This window comes from Oryctolagus cuniculus, chromosome 17 (genome assembly GCF_964237555.1).
Source record: "Oryctolagus cuniculus chromosome 17, mOryCun1.1, whole genome shotgun sequence".
Classification (NCBI taxonomy): domain Eukaryota; kingdom Metazoa; phylum Chordata; class Mammalia; order Lagomorpha; family Leporidae; genus Oryctolagus; species Oryctolagus cuniculus.
Window position 1 is genome coordinate 67,315,763 of NC_091448.1, and position 24,952 is coordinate 67,340,714.

Genomic DNA, 24,952 nt, shown 5'->3' on the forward strand with positions numbered 1-24,952 from the left:
TGAAGCAGATTAGCTTTGTCTAATAAAAGAATATGTCCCCAAATAAAGGAGACCAGCTCCCAACACACACTTGGTGTATTACAGCCATTGTGCCAATTTTTGAAGTAACCACGAGTTAGATATGTTCAGATCACATGATAAGAGAATTAGTTTCCAATACCAGCTAGCTCTGGTTTTTGCATCACCATGAAGCAAATGCTTTTTTTTTCTTTGGCTTAAGATGGACACAGAATCTTGAGATAAATGAACTGGTGCCTTGTGTACTGTGCGCCATCCCTAGCTCTGCTCCTACTTTTCCAGCTCATCTCTCTGGCCTTGCTGCACAGATGCTAGCATGGCTGTCACTCATTTTCCCAACTTCCCCCTGCTGGCATGAAAGTCTCTGGAGACAAAGCTTCTGTCCTGTTCCAATTTGTACCCCCAGCACTTAATATAGCACCTGGCACTCGGTGGGCCTGGCACTCAGTGAATGTTCTTAAATGAATTCATTACTTTTCATATGCTGTGATTCCACAGATTTTCTCCCTGTGTTGTCTACAGAAAACTTAAGAGGCCCCTTAGGAGGGAATCTAATGGAATGATATATGTTGAGGCCATTTTTACTGATTCTACCAAAACCACTTGGTGTAGGAGCCTCAGGAACCAGCTCCCCAGTGTATGGGTGTAGGAAAAACAGACTTTCAGTATTCTTCCCCAAGATCTGCAGGCACTGTTGGTCCATCCTCCACACATCCTAAAACCTTCCCTCATAACCAGAATGGTTATGACTGGGATTCTGAACTACAGAACAGGTGGATAGTCTTTCAACATCAAGTTGAGTGGAGAATCTTTATCTTGAATCTAAAATTCCCTCTGGCCATTGAACATCACAGAATTATTGAGCTGAAAGGGAATAAAACTCACTTTCTGTTGCAGTTTAGTCAGGACAGAACATGTGGGATTATGTTAGAGCAGTGTATTTTCTTATTTTTTTTTATACTAAAGTATAAAGGTTCTTAGTATCCACAGATAATTTATAAATTGAGAGCTAAATACATTTTGGAAAAAGCTCATGATCTGGGTGATGGGGAGAGACATGCCCTTTGGCTGGGTCCCAGGAATTATTTTTGCATTATGATTTAAAAGCAGGTAACCCTGAGAAAGCACCAGAACCTTTTTCTCCCAGAGTACTTTGTGTTAGATTTTTGAAAAAAAAAATTGAAATGAAGACCTTCTTTGCAGAGTTTATATACAGGACTTAATACCCAGATAAGCATAACTATATACCATTTTTATACACAAATGGTTTTTAAATATGTATTCATCATCTATTTCACTTACACATTGTGCAAAAACTGCATTCCATGCCACACCTGAAATGTCCCAAAGCTCAGTTCTGTCAGTAAATTGCAACCAAGATTTCTACAAAAAAAGACAGAAGTCAAAGAGAATGAAGAAGAAAAAAGGATATATTTGAAGAATACTCCTCTTTCAGGAGGGATTCTAATTTTTATAGATGAAACAACACTTCCACATTTTATCTACACACTAAAGAATTTACTTGTACTGGAAGATTTGGCTTCTAAATTATACTTGCACTTTTACATTAAATTTCATCATATCATTTTCATATTACATGACATACTTGTACTGCGTGATCTTTACTTCTCTGGAACAGAGTTTCACAACTTGAATGCTATTGACATTTTGGGCTCGATAATGCCTTTCTTGTGGAGGTTTGTCCTGTATATAGTAGGTGGCTTAACAGCAGGCTGGCCTTGGCCCACTAGGTGCCAGCAGCATGTGCAGGGCTGCAAAATGTTACCTGAATACAAAATTGAGTTGGTTGAGAAGCCCTGCTCTGTGGGATTCACTCTGACCTTTGTATCTGATAGCATCTGTGCTAGAGATGAAAAGGACCTGTTACAGAATTTTAGTAACCTTCTACTACAAATGTAAAGTAGAAGCTTCACCCTATTTCAAGGTGAACAGCAAGGTGGTTTACAGGGAAGATTTACTCAAATTCCAAATATGATGAAATTGCAACTTACATAGACTGCAAAAAAGGGAGTGACTCAAATGCACGTCTTTCGATAGACTCCATTTTGTTGCAGGATAAATCTCTAGGAAAAGGAAAACATTGCCTTGATTAGCTATTACCTATATAGTCAGTGGGGATAATAAAATTTACATTTGATGAATAGGAAGGGAGCACACTGATAGTCCGGGAAGAGACAGTTTAATAAAAGTGGAGATACTGCAGGTTCAAGGAAGAGTTGTGGAAGAAACAGCAGAGGAAACTCTTCCAGAACTAGTGATTCACGGTGGAGGGCGTGGGAGTCCACAGCTCGGGACACCAGCAGCAGAATCTACCCACCAGTGCTGGATCGTGAAGTGAACCGAACCTCAATAGCTTGAGACAACCGGCAGGAAAGTAGAAGGAGCCTAGAGGGAACGAGGCTTGAAGCCCCGTAGGCGAAAGTTCACCAGGCTAACTACAGGAGAGAGGAAAATAATAAAAGGGACCAGTACGGACAGGAGTTTCACTCTCTCCGCTCACCTCTCAAAGGCGAGCAAGACAGTGAACAGATGCCATTTTGGACATGCATAATAGCAACCTCAGGGCTTAGAAGACAGAACACAGGAAAGCATACAGTCAAACCAAAGAAAAGAAGAGGAAATCAGAAATCTAAAAAATATTGTTAGGAATCTACAGGATACTAGTAAAAAAAAAAAATCCCAACATTTGGGTTCTAGGAATTCCTGAAGGAATGGAGAGGGAGAAAGGATTAGAAGGCCTTTTTAGTGAGATACTAGCAGAGGACTTCCTGGGCTTGGAGAAGGACAGAGACATCCTAGTACAGGAAGCTCATAGAACCCCCAGTAACCATGACCAAAAGAGATCCTCACCACGACACGTTGTAATCAAACTCACCACAGTGAAACATAAAGAAAAGATTCTAAAATGTGCAAGAGAGAAACGTCAGATTACTCTCAGAGGATCTCCAATCAGACTTACAGCAGACTTCTCATCAGAAACCCTACAGGCTAGAAGGGAATGGCAAGACATAGCCCAGGTACTAAGAGAGAAAAACTGCCAGCCCAGAATACTATATCCTACAAAGCTCTCATTTGTGAATGAAGGTAAAATAAAGACCTTTCATAGCAAACAGAAATTGAAAGAATTTGTTGCCACTTGTCCAGCCCTGCAAAAGGTGCTTAAAGATGTGTTACACACAGAAACACGGAAACACGGTCATCAATATGTAAGAAGGTAAAGGAAGGAAACCTCACAGCAAAAGATCACAGGAAGTTCAAAGCATATATTAGAAAATATCTTTGGGAAATGGCAGGGCAAAGTTACTACTTATCAATAGTCACATTGAACGTTAATGGCCTCAACTGTCCAGTTAAAAGACACAGATTGGCTGATTGGGTTAAGGAACAAAACCCATCTATTTGCTGCTTACAAGAAACACATCTTTCCAACAAAGATGCACACAGACCGAAAGTGAAAGGCTGGAAATAGATATACCATGCCAACAGAAATGAAAAAAGAGCAGCTGTAGCCATCTTAATATCGGACAACATAAACTTCAACACAAAAACTGTTAAGAGAGATAAAGAGGGGCACTATATAATGATTAAGGGATCAATTCAACAGGAAGATGTAACTATTATCAATGTATATGCACCTAATTGCAGGCACCGGTTTATTTAAAAGGTTTGTTAAGGGACTTAAAGGGAGACTTAGACTCCAATACAATAGTACTGGGGGACTTCAATACTCTACTCTCAGAAATAGACAGATCAACCAGACAGAAGATCAACAAGGAGACAGTAGATTTAAACAACACTATAGCCCAAATGGATCTAATAGATATTTACCGAACTTTTCATGCTACACTTAAAGAATTTACATTCTTCTCAGCAGTGCATGGAACCTCCTCTAGGATCAACCACATAGTAGGCCTTAAAGGAAGTCTCAGCAAATTCAAAAGAATTAGAATCATACGATGTAGCTTCTCAGACTATAAGGGAACTAAGTTGGAAATTAGCAACTCAGGAATCCCTAGAGCATATGCAAACACAAGGGGATTGAACAACATGCTCCTGAATGAACACTGGGTCATAGAAGAAATCAAAAACTTCCTGGAAGTAAATGAGGAAAACAGTACAACATACCAAAACTTATGGGATACAGCAAAAGCAGTGTTAAGAGGAAAGTTTATAGCAATAGGTGCCTATATCAAGAAAATGGAAGGCACCAAATAAATGAGCTTTCAATTCACCTCAAGGATCTAGAAAAACTGTAGTAAACCAGACCCAAATCTAGTAGGAGAAGAGAAATAATTAAAATCAGAGAAGAAGTCAATACGATTGAGTAAAAAAAAAAAATGACAAAAAAAATCAGCCAACCGAGGAGCTGGTTTTTGAAAAAATAAACAAAATTGACACCCCATTGGCCCAACTAACTAAAAAAGGACCCAAATCAATAAAGTCAGAGATGAAAAAGGAAACGTAACAACAGACACCACAGAAATAAAAAGAATCATCAGAAATTACTACAAGGAATTGTATGCCAGCAAACAGGGAAACCTATCAGAAATGGATAGATTCCTGGACACATGCAACCTACCTAAATTGAACCGGGAAGACATCGAAAACCTAAACAGACCCACAACTGGGACAGAAATTGAAACAGTAATAAAGGCCCTCCCAGCAAAGAAAAGCCCAGGACCAGATGGATTCACTGCTGAATTCTACCAGACATTTAAAGAAGAACTAACTCCAAATCTTTTCAAACTATTCAGAACAATCAAAAAAGAGGGAATCCTCCCAAATTCTTTCTATGAAGCCAGCATCACCTTAATCCCTAAGCCAGAAAAAGATGCAGCATTGAAAGAGAATTACAGACCAATATCCCTGATGAACATAGATGCAAAAACCCTCAATAAAATTCTGGCCAATAGAATGCACCAACACATCAGAAAGATCATCCACCCAGACCAAGTGGGATTTATCCCTGGTATGCAGGGATGGTTCAATGTGTGCAAAACAATCAATGTGATACACCACATTAACAGACTGCAGAAGAAAAACCATATGATTAGCTCAATAGATGCCGAGAAGGCATTTGATAAAATTCAACACCCTTTCATGATGAAAACTCTAAACAAACTGGGTATGGAAGGAACATTCCTCAATACAATCAAAGCAATTTATGAAAAGCCCACAGCCAACATCCTATTGAATGGGGAAAAGTTGGAAGCATTTCCACTGAGATCTGGTACCAGACAGGGATGCCCACTCTCACCACTGCTATTCAACATAGTTCTGGAAGTTTTAGCCAGAGCTATTAGACAAGAAAAAGAAATTAAAGGGACACAAATTGGGAAGGAAGAACTCAAACTATCCCTCTTTGCAGATGATATGATTCTTTATTTAGGGGATCTAAAGAACTCTACTAAGAGACTATTGGAACTCATAGAAGAGTTTGGCAAAGTAGCAGGATATAAAATCAATGCACAAAAATCAACAGCCTTTGTATACACATGCATGGTTTGAGTTCTGTGCTCCCGGCACTGGCCTCCCCACTCTCTGCCATTGCATGCATTTAGAGAATGAATAAGCGAATGAGACCTCTTTCTCTGTTGCACTGCTTCTCGAGTAAATAAATAAAAACCTTTAAAAAGAAAATAGTAGATTAAAATACCCCCCATTTTAAATCATCTTTCTCTTACTCACAAGCTTTTAATGACACTCCATATCTCATTATGAACTTTGAAACCCCTCAGCCAATATTCAAGTTTGTTTGCATATCTTTCATTGCTTCCTAAGTCCATCTCTTGTAGCCAGACAGTCTAAATCTTGATCATTCCATCAGACAAATCTTTGCCTAAAACAGACTCCCCCCCCCTTTTTTTTTCTTGATTTTACAAATAATGGCCATGTTGTAAACCTCAGGTAAAGTTTTAGAATAACTGTGCTCTATCTGTGGTTCCTATGACACCCTGGAATGGCACAAAATGGCTACTATGTATAGAGGAACAAAGGTAAGGTCAGGCTACAACTGAGGGGCTCAGCAATAATGGTATTTATTACGAGTTTACATTCACATATGCTTGGAAGTGATGTATTGTATGCATCCACTCATCTAAATACACAACGGTCTAGTGAACTGATCACGGCCATAATCCAGTTTTATAGATGAAGAGATGGAATCCAAGCTAAATAACTTGTCGAAAGTCACAAAGCTAATCACTGGGAGACCTGTGTTCAAAGCCAGGCAACCTGGCTCCAGAATCTATCCTTAAACCTGTTGTATCATCTCTAATATGTTGGGATGAGGGCTGTGTTGAAGAGTGGGAGTAAAGCAATGAGGTAATAATATGGCAAATGTCAATAAATAAAGAATCAGGAAAAGGAGTAAGGGCAATCACATGAGACTGTAGAAGGGACAGAGAGAAGAAGAGAAGGAGGATCAGGAAAGCTCACAAGCAAAGTGGCCACTTGGGGGGTGAACCAATGGCAAAAGGAAGACCTTTCTCTCTTTCTCTGTCTAACTGCCTGCCAAAACACACACACACACACACACACAGTCAACATAAGGTGGGGACTTGAGGAGGGCTCAGGAGGCTCTTGGGGAAAAGCTGCTGAGACAGGCAGGCTGTAGGGAACCATGAGGAAGGGAGATTCTTACAATATGCTGAAGGTGCCGTTGTAGCTGTTGGGCTCTGGTACAGGAACTCTGTGAAGCTTCTGCACTGGGCTGAGGCCAGTGCACGAAAGTGTCTCATCTTTGCAGGTGCAGAGCTCACAGACATTTATGGTGGCAGCCGCATTCAGGGGTTGATCTGTGACTTCAGTTAGGGTTGAGTGCTGAGTCTGAACCTGGCCTGGATGCAGATCTGTAGTCTTCTTCAGGGATGGAGAATGGCCAGCTTTTGCAGTGGGTACCAGAGTTCTGGTAAGCTCCATCTTGGAAGGCTGAGCTATGACACTGGGTGATGTTGGGTGCTGAGCTTGATGCTGACCTGCTGTTGGAACTGTCATCTCATTGTCCCCTGGGGACTGAGTTATGAGCTCCTTTAGTGGCTCTGTAGACTGAGTTAGGGTCATTTGCATGGTAGTAGAAGGTGTAGCCTCTGTAGTACGTTGTGGAGTTTGGGTAATTTCCAGGTCCAGAGGCTTGACTGTGACTTGAGGCAGGTTTGTATACTGAGTCTGAATCTGGACTGGAGGTGAAAATGTCACCTCAGGGTACATTGGATAAGGAGGAGGAGATATAGACTTGGAGGCTGTAGAATGTTCATCCTGTGTAGTGGGTACCTGAGTTATGGTTGACTCTAACTTCGAAGGTTCAGCTGTGCCACTGGGTGACATTGGATGCGGAGTTTGATCTTGACTTGGTTTTGGAACTACCATCTCATAATAAACTGGAGGCTGACAGACCACTTCATTATGTGGCCCTGGAAGCTGCCCTGAAGTCTCCTGCATGGTTGGGAGTGGTTCACCCTCCACAACGGATTCTGGAGTTAGGGTAAGTTCTACATCAAAAGGTTGAACTGTGACTTCTGTCAGGGTTGGATGCTGAGCCTGAACCTGGTCTGGTTGTGAAAGTACCTCCTCATGGAGCACGGGAGGTACTTTAGTCTTCTTCAGGGCTGTAGAATGTTCAGCCTTCCTGGTACGCTTTGCATTTATGGTAAGCACTGTGTCCAAAGTCCAGATGGATACTTTTAAAAAAGTCTTTCAGGGGGCCAGTGCTGCGGCTCACTAGGCTAATCCTCTGCCTGTGGTGCCAGCCTCTCGGGTTCTTGTCCGGTTCGGGTGCTGGATTCTGTCCCGGTTGCCCCTCTTCCAGGCCAGCTCTCTGCTGTGGCCCGGGAGTGCAGTGGAGGATGGCCCAAATGCTTGGACCCTGCACCCCATGGGAGACCAGGAGAAGCACATTGCTCCTGCCTTCGGATCAGCGCTGTGCACCGGCCACTGCGCTCTGGCCACGGCGGCCATTGGAGGGTGAACCAACGGCAAAAAGGAAGACCTTTTTTTCTCTCTCTCTCTCTCACTGTCCACACTGCCTGTCAAAAAATAAATAAATACATAAAGTCTTCAGGGGGGCCATCGCCGTGGCTCAGTGGGATAATGCCTTGGCCTTAAGCGCCAGCATCCCATATGGGTGCCGGTTAGAGACCCAGCTGCTCCACTTCTGATCCAGCTCTCTGCTACGGCCTTGGAAGGCAGTAGAAGATGGCCCAAGTCTTTGGGCACCTGCATCCAGGTGGGAGACACTGATGAAGCCCCTGACTTTGCATTGGTACAGCTCTGACCACTGCAGCCAACTAGGGAGTAAACCAGCAGATGAAAGATCTCTCTCTCTCTCTGGCTCTCCTCTCTCTCTGTAACTCTGACTTTCCAATAAATAAATAAATCTTTAAAAAAAAAGTCATTCCATGGCCCAAGTGGTTGGGCCCCTGCATCCACGTGGGAGACTTGGAGGAAGCTCCTAGCTCCTGGCTTCAGATCAGCACAGCTCCGGCTGTTGCGGCATTTGAGGAGTGAACCAGCAGATGGAAGACCTCTCTCTTTGTCTCTACTTCTCTCTGTAACTCTTTCGAATAAATAAAATAAATCCTAAAAAAAAAAAAATGGTTGCACAACCCTGACTATGCTGGAAGCCCAGGCCCTGCCCATTCACAATGGCTCCACTGGTGGTATGTGACCTAGAGCCCCTAGGTATGCAACTGAGGCCTGACATGGCCGGGGCCTCCTGGAAACGCGCTGGGCCCTCTCCACTACATGTCCCTGCGCTGGCTGCGCTAAGCCCATATCTGGGCCTGTGCAGAGGAGCCAGCGCTTGTCAAGGCCACGCCATCTGCACCGGGGAGGGACAAGTCTCCGTGCTGTGTGAGGCTGGACCCCGGGGAAGGCCAAGGCTGGCACACCCTCCTCCTCTGAGGAGCCTAACTAATGCTCAGCACTGCAGGGGCTTCCCTTACTAAGGGCGACCTGCTCCTGGAGGACTTCAAAACAACACCAACAGCGTGGGTCACACCGGGACATCATTTACACAGCTTCCTCTGAATGACTTCCGACAGGATGTGCCACGACCACAATGCTGCCCGCTCCCCACGCAGCACAGGTGCTTGGCGACCGACCACGTGCTCTGCTCGGGTCCCGGGTGGGGACAGCCTGCCCCTCTCCCTGTGAGGCTGCGGTGAGTTGGACCCTTCCGGGCTCTGGTTGGAGTGCACAGGGGCTTACCTCGGTGAGGCCTTTAATCTTCAAGTAGCCACAAAGGTAAGAGTTCCCTGTGTCCACGTGCTGCAAAGAGAAGACACGCAGATGAACAACATATCCAGCGGGGGACACGCCGCGGTGCTGCGAGATCCCGCCAGGCCAGGCTGGGGAAGGCGGCAGAGCCCAAGGCTCCCCACCAGCCCCCGGGGCCCTCAGGAGTCCCCTGTACACATGCGCCAAGTGGCCTGTAGACAAAGCCAGCTGGTCCCAGAACGCTGTCAGCTCCCTGCAGCTGAGGACCTTGGACCGCTCACTGACCGCTCAGGCCTCTGGCTGGGCTGCAGGCTGTGGCACGAGCCCTCCCCACCCGTGCACGTGGTGCCCGCCACCCCTGACCCCGGCTGACTTCTCTCCCTAGTCCATTTCCGCGTCGGTGCTGCGTGACCGTCCCACGAATGGGCAGAAGACTCCAAGCAGCCTCTTAGCAAACCCCCGTGGCACAGCACGTGCCAGCCACAAACTAAGATGCCAGTCAAGCACCCTGACCACCCTGTGAGTGCCCGCCCTGTCCACACGCTCATGTTTCTAATGACAAGAGCCAGGAGCCCAGGAGGAAGAGGCGCGAGGGGCACAGTGGATTCTGAGGGTGGCAGCCGCCAGCCGATGCCCACCCACCAGCCAATTTCCTCTTCTTCCACGCTGGCCTCCCCCGCCCCAAGAGACCTGCTCAACCCTGTTGCCCTTGGAGCCATTAGGTTAGGGATGGAGGGCTTTCAAAGTGGTGAGTGAGCGAGCAAGGGCTTTTGCTACCCGGTGGCTGGAGGCTCTGTGTGCAGGGTCCATTCTCGGAGACCGAGACAGATGGGACAGGGAATGTCAGGGTTGGCTGCGAGGGAAGGTGGAAGATTACCGGGCCCGCTGTGGGTCCCGCCAGGAGCCAGCCTGCAACCACACCAGCTCCACACGCCTCGAGGTGTGCTGTGACAGCTCCAGTGACTTCTTATGTGGCTCTGAGACCGGCATGGTTACTTTGTGGCTGAACTCGCATAGTACACCCACACCCGTGGCGTCATCCTGAGCGGGATTCCTGGCACAGGAAACCCTCGGATTAAAGCATCGTGCTCCCTGGAGCACACGCTGAGATGTTTCACGTCACGCGAGGGCTCGGGCTGAGAAACTGGACAAGTTTTTGTGCCATTTATCAGGTCTGAGACGGCAACTACTTCCGGGTAACGCCATAAATCAGACACTAAGGCAAGGCCTCCACGCAGCAATGAACTCGGGCAGCCAGAGGATGCCAGCACCGCAGGGACGCCGAGGTGCCTCCAGGCTTGGTGCTGGTGACAAAGGTGTTCCCTGCGAAACCTGCCAGAGCACTTGTAGATACCGTCATCTGCTGACCTTGGCACTGGGGAAGCGTTTGGAACAGCTGAGCCACACTCGCTCACCCACAGCTCTGACCTGCAGCTCCCGTCCTGTGGGCGATTCTCCCTGAATTCCATAGAGTTTGGGGGTTTCACAGCCGCTCGAGAGGGCGGGGAAGAGCATGGCAGTTAATAAGATGCTGACAGCACCCGGGCGGAAAGTGCCCGGTCTGAGCAGCCAGCAGTCGTGGGTTGCACCGGGAGATCCTGCTCTGCCCGCAGCAAACTCCAGCAGGAGGAGGGCCCCAAGAGGAGGACCCTGGACAGCGGGTCTCGGTCTGGGAGACTCGGGGAGGCTCCCTCAGGGTCTTAGCAGGCGGGAGGACCCGGCCAGAGGGTCCTGCAGCACCACCTCTACGTCGTACGAATTCCCCTTGCTCTTCTGGTGGGCACGGAACTCGGAGCCGCTGTAGAGCAGGCTGGTGGCCACGCCGGGCTGCTGGGTGTTGATGGGCGGCGGCGGGTTGAGCGAGGCCGCGGACGCGGCAGACGCACTGGCCGGCGGGGGGCACTCGGTGCGCACCGGCATCGCGGGGAAGGGGCAGGGGAGGGGAGAGGAACCGCCACCGTTGCCGCGCGGGTGCCGGGCCGTTAGGGGCACAGCGCGCACGCGCGGGGCACGGGCAGGGGGGGGCGCCCGCTCGCTGCGCACCGAGCACTCCGGCCGCCCCCGCGACCCTGGACCTGCGAGCAGGGCCTCCCGGTACTGAGCTCAGACCCCTACTCTACTTTCCCTCCACCTGCTCCGGAGCGCCGGGGAGGGCGGGAGCAAGCTCACGCGGCGCTTCCGCCCATTGGCGAGCAGAGAAAACACGTGGCGGGCAGCGCGAGGGCACTTCTGGGAATTGTAGTCTTATTCCGGAGGCGCGGCGCGGAGGAGGGGCGGGGCGAGGAGCGTTTGTGATGCAGGTTCTCCGGCGGGGGCGGGGGCGGTGTGCGCAGGAGGCGCGCGGCGGCTACGGTGCGCCGTAGGGCTCATGCGGAAGATGGCGGCGTCCAGAGGCGGCTGAGGGGATCCGGGGAGGCGTGAGAGGTTTCCGTACAGCCGGACAGCGCGGCTTGGTCTCGCGCCCCGCGTGCGCCCGAGGCCCTTGGGGCGCGATGTGGAGGAGCTGCCTCCGGCTGCGGGACCGGGGGCGCCGCCTCCTGACTCGGCCCGTGGGGCCGGGGCCAGCCCTGGGGTCCCCGGCCCGGGCCTACGCGCCGCCGACAGGTGAGGGGCCACGTCGGGCTGGGGTGGGCTGAGAGCGAGCTTTTGGGCGTGCAGGGCCGGGCGGCGGGACCGGGCTCGCATGGTTAATGGGAGCACGAGGCGTCTGCTAAGGGAAGCGAGGGTCAGCCGAGGTTTCAAACGGGGCAGGTTTGGGTCGCGGGTCAGGACTTGGCCAAGGTCACAGGGCAGAGGTCAAGGCTGCAGCTTCCTGGCCGTGTCTAGCCGTCTGTCCTGAACAAGTGGGCGACCCCTCCCAACTCGAGGAGGCCTGTGGGAGGCGGTGACGCTGGTTCCCCGCAGGAGCGGGGTTTGGGGGTGGGGCGGGGGGACATCGGGAGTGGCCGTCTCTTTCCGCTGTTTTCCTGGGCCGGGGGCGCAGCAGGGGTGAGTGTGTGTAGCCAGGTGACCAAGCTGAACCTCTAACCCGCCGCGGCGATCCGAAGTCAGGAGCCAGGAGCTTTTTCGGGTCTCTCACGCGGGTACAAGGACTTGGGCCATCCTCCACTGCTTTCCCAGGCCACAGCAGAGAGCTGGATCAGAAGTGGAGCAGCCGGGACTCGAACCGTAGCCCATATGGGATGCCAGCACTGCAGGCGGCGGCTTTACCTACTACACCACAGCGCCGCCTCCTGGTTATACAAATGAGATGTGTCGTGTGTGTGTCGGTCTCCCCCCCCCCCCCCCCCCCCCCCCCCCCCGGTCAGGGCCCGCAGGTGTGCCAGGAAGAGCCATTAGCAGAAAAGGACGGGCGTCCCCAGTGGGGCCCAGCACCAGCAAAGGGCGCAGAAGGAAAGGGTTGAAATGGAGGCCGCTCACTTGGCCTTGGACCCGCCGGCTTCCTCTGGAGTGCGGATCCCCCGGATGTCCCCGGTGCGTGGTCGGCAGTCAGATGCAGAGAAAACACGCGTGGATGAGGGAACGCAGCAAGGGGCGAGGAGACACGGAGACCAGGCCCCCGCGTGCACGCGCGCGTGTGTGTGTGTGTGTGTGCGTGCGTGTGTGTGTGGGTGTGTGCGTGCGTGCATGCCTGTTTGTGTGCGTGCGCTCATGTGTGTGCGTGCATGTGCGCATGTGCGTGTCTGCGTTCTAGAAGGCTCCTCCAGTTCTCAGCTTCAGCGTGGGGGAAGTCGCGCCAGGCCGGTTGTTCTCGGGGGAGACTGCAGTGTGGCCCTGAGGTCATCAGAGGCCAGGGCAGGGGGGTTAGGAGAGGGTCTCTGAGGCGCTGGGAGACTTGATGTGACAGCCTGGCTCCATGCTGCCCCGTGTGGGAGGTGTCCTGGCTGCGTGGGCATGCCCAGTGGGGCCTTGTCTGTCGCCTGGGCCACACGGCTGCTCCAAGTGTGTACCGGCACCCCCTACCCCAGCCCCGGCAGCCTCCTAGGGTGCGCTGTGAAATCCAGGCAGGGTTTGTTATGCGTAGACCAGGAAGCTAGCCTGCTACTTGTTTTCTTTTTTTTTTTTTTTGGAGCAAATGACAAATAAAGTTTTATTGGCACAGAGACAGTGCTCTTTCATTTACCCGTCATTTCCAGGTGCTTTCACCGAACGGGCAGTTGGGAGTTCCCAGCAGAGACCGCGTGGCCTGCAAGGCCTGGAACGTGTGCCTTGTGGTTCTTGTTTTATTTATTCATTTTTATTTGAAAGGCAGAGTTACGGGGGTGGGGGGAGAGGGAAAGAGACAGAGAGAGAGAGCGCAAGAGCACTTGGGCCATCTTCCACTGCTTTCCCAGGCCACAGCAGGGAGCTGGATCAGAAATGGGGCAGCTGGGACTCGAACCGGCGCCCATCTGGGATGCCCGAGTCACAGGTGGCAGCTTAACCCGCCATACCCACAGCACCAGCCCTGCCTTGTGGTCTTGACAGGAAGTTTGTCAGCCCCAGGCCTGCATGTCAGAGCTGTCTGGAAAATAGCGTGTTCATACATTGGGCTGGGGCAAAAAAAAAAAAAAAAGAGTTGAGCACTTCATCGAGAGCTGATTCGCTTACGCTGCAGGTCATTCTCTTTCGGTCAGATTCAGGGGGTGTTAGTACATTCCGATCGCGCACTCTGCATCACGCTCAATTTTGGAGCATTTCTGTCACCCCCAGAAGGAACTCTTACCCTGCAGTTATCATCTCCCCTTACCCTGTCCACCCTCCAGCCACGGGCAACCGCTACTGCCCTGTCTCCATTTCTAGATTGCTCTGCGTTGGACATTTCAGGTAAAGAGAGTGTAGTCTTTTAAAACCTATGTAGGGGGCCGGCGCTGTGGCGTAGCGAGTAAGCTGACGCCTGCAGTGCTGGCATCCCATATGGGCGCTGGTTCGAGTCCCGGCTGCTCCTCTTCCCATAAAACTCTGTGCTGTGACCTGGGAAAGCAGTGGAAGATGGCCCAAGTCCTTGGGCCCCTGCACCCATGTGGGAGACCTGGAAGAAGCTCCTGGCTCCTGGCTTTGGATCGGCACAGTTCCAGCCGTTGCAGCCATCTGGGATAGTGAATCAGTGAATGGAAGACCTCTCTCTCTCTCTCTGCCTCTCCTGTCTCTCTGTAACTCTGACTTTCAAATGAATAAATAATTTTTTTAAAAAATCTATTTGTAAAACCTTTTTAGCTGATATATAAAAATTGTACACTCTGACGGGGTCCCACATGATGTGTCAGTGCATCGCACACGCCGTGAGAACTCAAATCGGTTACCATGGGAGTCCCGGGGCTGGGAAGGTTTCAGCCCACAGGCCGTGTAAGGAACACAGAGCCATGTGGTCTCAGCAGGGCTGGACAGAAATTCAGTAAACCTGCAGCAGGCTGAGTTTCTTTCTTTCTTTTTTTTTTTTAAAGATGTATTTATTTATTTGAATGTCACAGTTACACAGAGAGAGAAGCAGAGGCAGAGAGAGAGAGGGCAGGTCTTCCATTCTCTGGTTCACTCTCCAATTGGCCACAGTGGCTGAGCTGAGCCGATTTGAAGCCAGGAGTCAGGAGCTTCCTCCAGGTCTCCCTCGCGGGTGCAGGGCCCCAAGCACTTGGGCCATCTTCTACTGCTTTCCCAGGCCACAGCAGAGAGCTGGATGGGAAGTGGAGCAGCAGGACTTGATCTGGTGCCCATATGGGATGCCGGCGCTGCGGGCAGCAGCCTCACCCACTCTGCCATGGCGCCGGCCACCTGTGGTGGTTCTAGCTGTAGTTTCTGGAGAAGCCTTTGTGTTGCCTTGCACCGCGACTGCGCAGATTCCCACCCGCAGCCTCCGAGGGTGCCCTCCCTCACCTCCTAGCTGGTGTGCGTTATCTCCTGCACCTGACAAGGGAGACGCTCTCTCCCCGGGCTGGCTCTGCGCTCCCGTGGCGATTCGCCGTGCTGAGCCTTTGCTCGGGTCCCTTTGGGCATCTGTGTGTCCTCCTTCGAGGGGTGTCTGTGTACAGCTCTTGCTCTCTCTCTGGCTCCTTTGGGTGCTGTTTTTGGGCTGAAATTGCTTCTTTGTGCCCCCTCGTCAGGGGCAGAGTTTGTGAATATTTTCTCCTGTTCTGTGGGTTGTGCCTTCGCTCTGTTGATTGACTGTTGCACTGCTGTAAGAGGGTTTTTAGTTTGATGGGACCCCCACTTGTCTCTTTTTTGCCTTCGTCTTTAAGGTCGTATCAAGTATTCGTACTTTTGGTTCTTTAAAGATTGATTGATTGATTTGAAAGGCAGAGTTACAGAGGGAGAGAGAGAAGAGAGGTCTTCCACGAACTGGTTCACTCCCCAGATGACTGCAATGGCTGAAGCTGTGCTGATCTGGAACCAGGAGCTTCCTCCAGGTCTCCCACGTGGGTGCAGGGGCCCAAGTCCTTGGGCCATCTTCTACTGCCTTCCCAGGTCATAGCAGAGAGCTGGATCGGAAGAGGAGCAGCCGGGACTAGAACCAGTTCCCATGTGGGATGTTAGCACTGCAGGTGGCATTTTAATCTGCTACGCCTCCATTACTTTTTGTCACTTGATGTTCCACTGTGTACATGGACTGTATTTCATTTTATCCGTTCATTCACTGATAAGGCATTTGGATTGGTTCTACTTTTTGCCTATTATGAATAATTTTGCTGTTGACATTTGTGTACACTTTTCAAAAAATTGTATTTTCATTCTGTCTGAAAGGCAGAGACAGACAGAGGTCTCCCACTCACCAAAGGCCCACAACGGCCAGGGCTGAGCCCAGGAGCCCAGGGACTCCACCCCAGTCTCTCCACAGGAGTGACAAGGAAGCAAACTCCTGAGCCATGAGCCTCCGCCTCCAGCACACTGGCGGGAAGCTGGATTGGAAGCAGAGTAGCTGGGGCTCGAATGGGCAGCTCTGATCCAGGGTGTGGGTGTGCCAGCAGCCATCTACGCTGCCGTGCCAGGCACCCGCCCTGTGCGTGCAGGTTTTCTGTGGGCCCTGGAACTGCCGGGTCAGATGGTGACATTAACTTTCTCCCGACGGGGGCTGCGCTGGGTCACAGGCCCCGGCAGCAATACGTGGGGATTGATTGCTCCACATCCTTGCCAACAGTTACTGCTATTTTTAAAATGTTTATTCGGGGCTGGCGATGTGGTGCTGTAGGTTAATCCTCCACCTGCCGCACCACCATCCTATATGGGTGCCGGTTCTAGTCCCAGCTGCTCCTCTTCCCATCCAGCTCTCTGCTATGACCTGGGAAAGCAGTAGAGGATGGCCTAAGGGCTTGGGCCCCTGCACCCACATGGGAGACCCGGAGGAAGCTCCTGGCTCCTGGCTTTGGATGGGTGCAGCTCCGGCTGTTGTAGCCATTTGTGGAGTGAACCAGCGGATGGAAGACCTCTCTCTCCCTCTGCCTCTCTGCAACCCTGCCTTTCAAATAAATAAAAATCTTTAAAAAGCAGAAAGCCCAGAGCTGGTGGTGGGAACGCAGTTGCGTGAGCCATCACCCCTGCTTCCCGGGGTCTGCACTAAGCTGGAGTCGGGAACGAATCAGGTGTCAAATCGGGGCACTCTGACGGGGGACGTGGTGTCTCAGCCTGTACACTAAACAGCTGCCCAGGTCTTTTTGACAACAGCTATGGGACAGGGCGTGAGGCGGGATCTCCACCTGTGGTCTTGGTTTGCATCTCCCTACTTGTGAATGACCTCACGTGTGTTTGCACGTGCTTCTCGGCCACGTGTATATTTTCTTTGAGAAAAATGTCTATTTTAAAATCCCTCTTCCATTTTTTAATTGGGTTGTCTTTCTATTGTGGATTTGTTAAGGGTTCTTTATGTTATCTCGCCTGGAGATTTTGCTACCTAGAAATACAGCTGCCCCTAGGGGTGCAGACAACAGAGGCGGCCACCAGATGGCACTGTTTTAAAGGATAAAGGCGCTGGGGCTGCGCTGAGACCGGCACTTCCTCTTCCTGGTGCACTGTGGGAGTTGTAGTTCCTGAGACTTTGGGCCGGTCCAAACAGAAGGCCAGCCTGGACACTGGCGGCTGCTAGGTTTCCAGGCCATTAGCAGGAAGCTGCTTAGTTGGTTGGGGACACGGGGTCCCCGTCCTTACTCTACGGGAAAGCAGAGAGACAGAGACCCCCGTCTGCTGCCCCCCCAGTCTGCACTGCCTGCAGCATGCATGGCCGTGCCGGGCTGAAGCCAGCAGCCTGGGACGCAGGCCGGGTCTCCCCCGTGGGTGCAGGGACCCAGCCGCTTGGGCCATCGCCTCCTGCCTCCCAGGCTGCACTGAGGCAGGGAGCCGGGACTCGTGACCCAGGCACCCTGACGTGGATGCCGCCGTCCTGTGTGACGTTCAAGTGCCCACCAAACACCCACCCCGGCTTCCTGTCTTTAACAGGAGTGACACCGGTGTGGCGTGGAAACATGGGAACCCTGTGTCTGGCGAGAAACCCACGCCCTCTGCCCATCGTCCTGGGCCCAGGATGCACACGGCAGGGCCTTTGAATCTTCAGAGTCTGTTTGGATGAGTTTAACTTAACATTGCCCTTTTTAAAGCTTGAGAGCAAACTAAGGGATCTCCTTTTCCTCCACACACTACATTGCCATTTTCTGTAAAGATTTATTTATTTATTTATTTGAAAGACAGAGTTACAGAGAGGGAGAGACAAAAAGACAGACATCTTCCATCCGCTGGTTCACTCCCTAAATGGCCACAACAGCCAGAGCTGAGCTGATCTGAAGCCAGGAGCCAGGAGCTTCCTCCAGGTCTCCCACGCAGGTGCAGGGGTTCATCTTGGGCCATCTTCCACTGCTTTCCCAGGCCATAGCAGAGAGCTGGACCAGAAGTGGAGCAGCCGGGACTTGAACCAGTGCCCATATGGGATGCCAGCACTGCAGGCAGTGGCTTTACCTGCTACGCCACAGCGCCGGGGCCAGGCCTTAGGTTTTAATCCTTGCAGGGTAAAGAAGTATGTGTTTACAGCATCGTCCAAGATATTATTCAAGTTGTTTTCAAAAGAAAATGATGAACACTGATTTTTTTTCTTCCCCTTCTTAAAGCAAAGGTTTGGAGTTCCTGCTGAATAGATGTGCAAGCCGGTTAATTAGGTTAATTAATTGGAGAGAGGGGGTGGGAGGCGCTCCTGGGAGCTCTACCTCCTGCCCACACACCACACACGCGTGCACACACACACGTGCACTGCACACGCACACACTGGCTTCTCCTGAGAGGCCCAGAGTCTTGCCCGAAATGGGTCTATGACTTTCACCCAGTCTGGGATGTGTGCGGGGCGTGGGCGGCCGTGGGGGTGGCCCAAAATCCATCCACGCTAGCGAGCCGTCTGCACACACAGGGCGGGGGCCCCCAGAGCCGCGGCAGTGTGGTTTCAACTGCCTTAATGAAGCAATCGTCTCTTACAGAGAGGAAGAGGTTTTACCAGAATGTGAGCATCAGCCAGGGCGAAGGTGAGTGTCTGAGCTCTTGAGCGTGGACGGCCAGCAGCGCGGGCTCCTTTGCTTGCTTGTTTGCTTGCTTGTTTTATTTTTTTCTTTATCCGCTGCCACTTCAGTGGCGGGATTGTCCTTTGCGCTTTCGTCCCTACGCGTTTCCGTAAAGGGACTCCGGCCAAATACAGGCTCGGCCCCCGCTGCCCCGTGACGACCCCTGAGAGGCCTTCATTTGCTGTCCCGAGGTGGCTTTGAGATAAACCTGGACCACAGGAAGCTGAAGACGCCCCAGGCCAAGCTCTTCACTGTGCCCAGCGAGGCCCTGGCCATTGCCGTGGCCACCGAGTGGGAGTCCCAGCAGGACACCATCAAGTCCTACACCATGCACCTGGTAACAAGCCCGGGGCTCCCTTCCACGTCCTGGCAGGGTCCGGGGGTGGGGGTGGGAGGGCTCCGGCCTGCCCAGGACAGCCGCACGTCTCACCAGGCTCTCTCCTCAGCGGCCTAGCCACCGCAGTCCCTTGCGTGGCCCCTCGCATGGCCAGCTCTGGTCTGAGGACATTCGGACATTCGTCACCTCTGCCGGCTGCCCGGCCCTCTTCTCTGTCACGGCGGCTCGTCCTGCATCCGGGTTGTCGCTGTTGCTTTTTTTTTTTTTTTTTTTTTGGCGTCTGCACAGGTCCTGTCTGTCTCCCCTGCTGCCCGATGAGCGAAAGAAGGGCAGGGGCCACGTCCCTTGCACTCTTAACCAGCGACAGCCAGCCCCTGGCGGGAAGCCTCATTGGCACTCAGTAAATCCTGGCTAAAGGCAGCAGGGGCAGGAAGGCTCCCATAGTGCCAGCCCCACCCGTGCCCACCGAGGGGGCTGCTTGAGGCCCCCAGGTCCAGCCCGCAGCTGCCTGACGGTGACCCTGGGCAAGGGGCTCCCTGACGGTGACCCTGGGGAAGGGGCTGCCGCTTGCTCGGCCCTGGGCCCCCCGCCTCTAAAAGGTGGGTGAAGAGCACCCACCTCAGGGAGCTATGGTCAGCGCAGGGGGCACCCCGCCTGAGGATGGTGCTCCCACCCTGGCCTACCAACCCGGAGGGCGTCCTGTTGAGGGGCCAGCCTGCTCCTTGGCCAGCAGATGAGCCGGGGGCGACCAGGGCCGCAGACAGAGCACTGAGCAACCTCTTACTGTCCAGGCAGATCTGCAGAACCAGTGTGGGTGCGGCCTGGATGTCAGCATCCCCGCTGCCTGTGTGCTAAGGGCGCCCGCTGGAAAAGCCGTTCTGTCAGATCTGTGTCCCGTTCCTGCCTGCGGGTCTTATTCACTGTGTCTGACCGCCCCGGGCCTCAGTCTCTTACATCTGTGAAATGGGTATGATAATTGTACCTACTCCAGAGCTTTGTCATGGGGATTAAATTAGATAGGTACTTTGTTTTTAAATTTTTATTTATTTTAAAAGTCAGAGCTACAGAGAGAGGGACAGACACAGAGAGCAGTCTTTCATCTGGGGGTGAACTAGCGGGTGGAGGATCTCTCCCGCTGTCACTTCTCTCGTTCTGTAAATCAATGAATCCCGAGACCTCGGGGAGGCCCACCGCGCTGCTGCGAGCATCCCACAGCTGCCCCGGCACACGGGAGCACAGTCCCCGCCATTCCAGGGCTCCCCGCCCTGCTGCCCTGCACCCGGCTTTCGGCCGAGCCCAGCCGGTGCTGACGGCCGACCCCTCCCCTCACCCACCTCTTCCCGCAGACCACCCTGTGCAACACGTCCTTGGACAACCCGACCCAGCGGAGCAAGGACCAGCTGATCCGAGCGGCCATCAAGTTTCTGGACACTGACACCATCTGGTAAGTGACGCCCTGGCGGTAGCAGGTCCCGGGGGCCCTGGTGGGTGGGGAGGGGCCCGCTGTTCTGCACACGCACGGCCTCTCTCCTCCTCTCCCTTGCGCGAGACCATGGCTTTCCACGGCGCCCACCTGGGTTGCGGTCCCGTGACACCCCTGCAGCCCGGCTCCCCCTTAGCCAGCTGGGTCTCCGTGTCTCTCGGTCAGCGCGAGGGCCACAGCCTGGCCTTGAGGACTGTGTGTCCACACCGAGAGGGGGGCGGGCTCCTGAGAAGGCAACGGGCCATTCGTGTGCGTCTCTGGGAAGGCGGCAGCGACCGGGCCGGGGCTCAGCCTGCGTGCTGTGGCTCTCGCCCCAGAGGGTCCGGTTTCTGTAGATGGGTGGGGTGGGGTGTGTGGCCTGGGAACATGCATTTCTCACGGGCTCCCAGGTGCTGCCGCTGCCGCTGGCCCCAGGACTGCCACTTTAGGGGAGAGCCTTGCAGGGCTGGGGGGCGGGGCCAGGGCGGAGCAGCCTGTGCCCTCCCCCTTTGTGGTCCTTTGCGGTCACCGAATGAAAGAATTGTACTTTTCCATTAATGAAGGTGGTTTTTGCCATGAATTAGCTACAGGGTGGAAGAGCCCGAGACCTTGGTGGAGCTCCAAAAGAATGAATGGGATCCAGTTATAGAGTGGGCTGAGAACAGGTAAGAGGTGGCACAGACCGGCAGGCCCGGGCAGGCCGTGGAGGCATGGCTGGTACCACACCGCCAGCGCCCCGAGCGTTCGGAGCTCAGGGCGCCCTTGGGGCCCGGCTCCCCTCGGGCGTTCCGAGACCGCCCGCCTTGCAGAACAGCGGTCCCTTGGGAGACACGTTCAGCGAGCCCGCAGCAGGCGCAGGGCCAGTCCGGCGCCCTCCGGGAGGGGCAGGAGCAGGGCAGCGGTGCCGGTCTGCGCGCCAGCTCCGTGACCGTGAGCGGGAGCCGTGTGCCTCTGGGCCACTGAGTCCGTCCAGCTTCAGTTTCCTCGTCTGCGAGTGGGGCCGGTGGTGTGGGGAGGACCCCAGGAGTGGGTGCGTTCAGTGCCGAGCCCACACTTAATGCGCAGATTTGGGGGACACTTTTCATTCTTCTCTTCATCACCACGACTGCAGTGTCAGGCAGAGTGGTGGAACAGCGCGTAGGACACACGCACATGGAGAGGGTCGGGCGCTGCTCATGCGTCACGGGTCACGTCCGTGGGCGCAGGGTTCAAGGAGTTGCTGATACCCAGCGTCTTCCTTAATGGGAAGAGCTTTTTTTTTTTTTTTCTTTTAAAGATTTATTTATTTGAAAGGTGGAGTGAAGAGGCAGAGAGAGAGAGAGAGAGGTCTTCCATCTTCTGGTTCACTCTACAAATGGCCATGATGGCTAGAGCTGTGCCGATCTGAAGCCCGGAGCCAGGAGCTTCTTCTGGGTCTCCCATGCGGGTGCAGAGGCCCAAGCGCTTGGGCCATCTTCTACTGCTTTCCCAGGCCACAGCAGAGAGCTGGATCAGAGGTGGAGCAGCCAGGACTCGAACTGGTGCCCACATGGGATGCCAGCACTGCAAGCGGCGGCTTTACCCACTATGCCACGGCTCTGGCCACCCTAAAAGGCTTTTTTTTTTTTTTTTTTTTTTTGACAGGCAGAGTGGATAGTGAGAGAGAGAGAGACAGAGAGAAAGGTCTTCCTTTGCCGTTGGTTCACCTTCCAACGGCTGCTGTGGCAGGCGCACTGCACTGATCCGAAGGCAGGAGCCAGGTGCTTCTCCTGGTCTCCCATGGGGTGCAGGGCCCAAGCACTTGGGCCATCCTCCACTGCACTCCCTGGCCACAGCAGAGAGCTGGCCTGGAAGAGGGGCAACCAGGACAGAATCCGGCACCCCGACCGGGACTAGAACCCGGTGTGCCGGCGCCGCCAGGTGGAGGATTAGCCTAGTGAGCCGCGGTGCCGGCCACCCTAAAAGGCTTTTAAAATATTTGAAAAACAAGTATCCCATGCTGTATTTAAAAAAAATTAATTTGATGTATTTTTAAAAATTATTTATTTGAAATGTAGCAAGACAAGATAAAAAGGGTCTCACTGCTGGTTCACTCCCCAAATGCCTGCAACAGCCAAGGCTGAGCCAGGCCAGAGTCAGGAGACAGAAACTCCACACAGGTCTCGGGCAGGCTTTAAGCCTTCTCCTTGCAGGTACGGCGTGGAGATCGGCTCCTCCACCAGTATCATGGGACCCAGCATCCCCGCCAGGACTCACGAGGTGCTGGCCAACCACCTGGCGTCCTACAACATGTGGGCCCTCCAAGGTGTGCCCGGAGAGCGCGTGCGCAGCTTCCTGTGGGCGGGTGACACACACTCGGCACCCCGAGTGAGGGGTGGGGCCCGGGTGGGGGGAATGTCTGGGAGCTGGCCGTCCACACAGCTCCGCGCCTCCTAGCAAGAAAGCGGGGCTTGGCTCTCCAGCCGATGTCTGCAGTTACAAGCCCTTTGGGAACCCGCTGCGGGGCTGTGGGGCGGGGCTGCTCTAGTTGGCCAGGCTGGGTGGAGGAGGACGCCAGGGAAGAGGGCGCGGACCCCAAGGGTGCAGCACACTCTCCCCCTCCCTTTCCCTGCTCAGGGGTGCAGGGGCTGCCTGAGGGCGTGGGCCTGACTCCGCTCGCGGCCCCGCAGGGATCGAGTTCGTGGTGACCCAGCTCAAGTCCATGGTGCTGACCTTGGGCCTGACCGACCTGCACCTGACGGTGGAGCAGGCCGTGCTGCTGTCGCGCCTGGAGGAGGAGTACCAGGTGAGGGGCCGCGGCCCGGCGGGGAGGGGCACCGCACGTTCACCTAACCCTGGCCTGTGTTGCCGTCGAGTAAGTCCAGCCACCAGAATAAGGCCCGTCAGAGGCACTGGCAGGCACAGGAAGTGCCCCCACCTCCTCTTGTGCACAGCCCGGCCAGCTGGGGGCTGTGCGGGTGCCCATTCTACACAGGGGGCCCCTGAGTCACAAGGCTGTCCCTCTTGGACCTGTGGGAGCGGGTTGGAGGGCTGCTGGCTGCCTGTGGGTGATCACCACGCCATCCAGGCCTGACTCAGCCCCTGCTTTGGCCAAGCCTGCCCACCCCGAGTCTCTTCCCGGCAGGGGCTGCTGCGTTCGCGGGCTCGGGGTTGCCGTCTTGCAGCCGTGCCTCCAACCTCGGCTGCCCTGAGGACTAGACAGAGAAATGCCTTCCTGTACCGTGCACCCCTCCCCCGGCCGCTCAGGAGAGCCTCGGGGACAGGCACTGCCTGCGCCTGGCGGAGCATGCTGGGTACTCTGGATGCCAGGACCCACCGCACAGGAATGGGGAGGGGAGTGGCTGGGGGAGCCAGCTCGTGTGGTGTGGCAGAGTCCAGGTCCCTGGGCGAGCGGGGGCAGCAGCCGGCCTGGCCTGCCGGGCCCTGGCCAGGGATGAGCCCACAGGCCAGTTTGGAGTCAGAGATGTTCAGACGGCCACGTCGTGTGTCCGAGGAGCGCTCAGTCACAGGCCACTCCACGCCGGGGTCCTGGGAGCAGGGGCTGCAGGCGGGCTGGGTGCCCTCCCAGGAGATCCATGGGTGGTGTGGGTGCCCAGCCCGCCCAGCCGTGGGCAGCCACCGCCGGCCCGGGCCTACACGCAGTTCCTAGACCACACAGGGAGGGTCGCCTGCTCCGGCCATCCACAGGAGTGGGTGACGGGGGGGTCCTCCCCCAGCGCCCCTCAGCCACGCCGGTCTCCCACGTGATGGACCCGGCCAGGCGCCCGTCAGCGGCTGCTCTCCTCCTCCTCAGATCCAGAAGTGGGGCAACGTGGAGTGGGCCCACGACTACGAGCTGCAGGAGCTGCGAGCCCGCACGGCCGCCGGCACCCTCTTCATCCACCTCTGCTCCCAGAGCTCCACGGTCAAGCACAAACTCCTGCAGGAGTGAGGCCGGGCGTCCAGGGGCGGGGGGGCAGGACAGAGGCTGCACGGCCACAGCCCCCATCCCCCCAGCCCGGCCTGCACATCCTCCCCGAGTCACCCCAGGACTGCAGCCGACTCGGGGTGCCGCGGGCTGGCCAGCGGTGACGGAGGGGTGGGGCCGAGAGACTGGGCGAGAGACTTCCCCTCGACCCTAACTTTATTAAAATAGCCCTTTGCACTGGCAGTGTGTGGTGCCCCCAGGTCTCCCCCGCCGCAGCTCGGGGTCCCGAGATGGAGCAGCAGGGGAGCTGCAGGCTGCGTGTGTCCCTGGCTGTGACGAGGCCGCCTGTGGAAGGGCGCCCCCTCGGGCCAAGCTGCTCGCTTCTTACTGTTCTGGAGAGAGCGACCCCTCACTCTGGAAACAGCCCAGCGGGCCAGCACGGTCACCGAGCGTGGGTGTGTGCGCTCAGCCTCCCCACGGGAGCCCAGAAGCCTCCGTGGCCCCGGGAA

At 54.2% G+C, this 24,952-nt stretch overlaps 2 protein-coding genes across 23 annotated transcripts; one reads left to right on the forward strand and one right to left on the reverse strand.

The window, feature by feature from the left end:
* Window positions 1-1,357: 1,357 nt before the first annotated feature.
* Window positions 1,358-12,814, reverse strand: LOC138846337 (glucose-induced degradation protein 4 homolog). 20 transcript variants are annotated; one of them, XR_011383824.1, is made up of 4 exons: window positions 12,676-12,814; window positions 9,247-9,306; window positions 6,683-8,063; window positions 1,358-2,102 (listed from the first exon to the last, which is right to left on the reverse strand). XR_011383824.1 is itself a non-coding variant. In XM_070061765.1 (3 exons), exons 1-3 carry the CDS (start codon window positions 11,173-11,175, stop codon window positions 2,055-2,057), a joined length of 285 nt encoding a protein of 94 aa, XP_069917866.1. In that variant the 5' UTR covers window positions 11,176-11,366; the 3' UTR covers window positions 2,031-2,054. The 20 variants fall into 20 exon arrangements, 1 of the variants encoding a protein (XP_069917866.1); XR_011383818.1 differs by having other exon boundaries at window positions 6,683-8,616; window positions 12,676-12,811; XR_011383821.1 differs by lacking the exon at window positions 12,676-12,814 and adding an exon at window positions 11,387-11,533.
* LOC100353151 (ATP synthase mitochondrial F1 complex assembly factor 2) lies at window positions 11,559-24,686 on the forward strand. Of its 3 annotated transcripts, none has more exons than XM_008253671.4 (8): window positions 11,594-11,859; window positions 18,678-18,722; window positions 18,950-19,095; window positions 20,442-20,539; window positions 21,142-21,222; window positions 22,729-22,880; window positions 23,206-23,321; window positions 24,330-24,686. In XM_008253671.4, the coding sequence occupies exons 1-8, from the start codon at window positions 11,748-11,750 to the stop codon at window positions 24,465-24,467; spliced, it is 888 nt and encodes a 295-aa protein (XP_008251893.3). In that variant the 5' UTR covers window positions 11,594-11,747; the 3' UTR covers window positions 24,468-24,686. The 3 variants fall into 3 exon arrangements, with proteins under 3 accessions (XP_069917865.1, XP_008251893.3, XP_002724341.3); XM_002724295.5 differs by having other exon boundaries at window positions 11,724-11,859; window positions 22,729-22,841; XM_070061764.1 differs by lacking the exon at window positions 22,729-22,880 and having other exon boundaries at window positions 11,559-11,859.
* The last annotated feature ends 266 nt before the right edge of the window (window positions 24,687-24,952 follow it).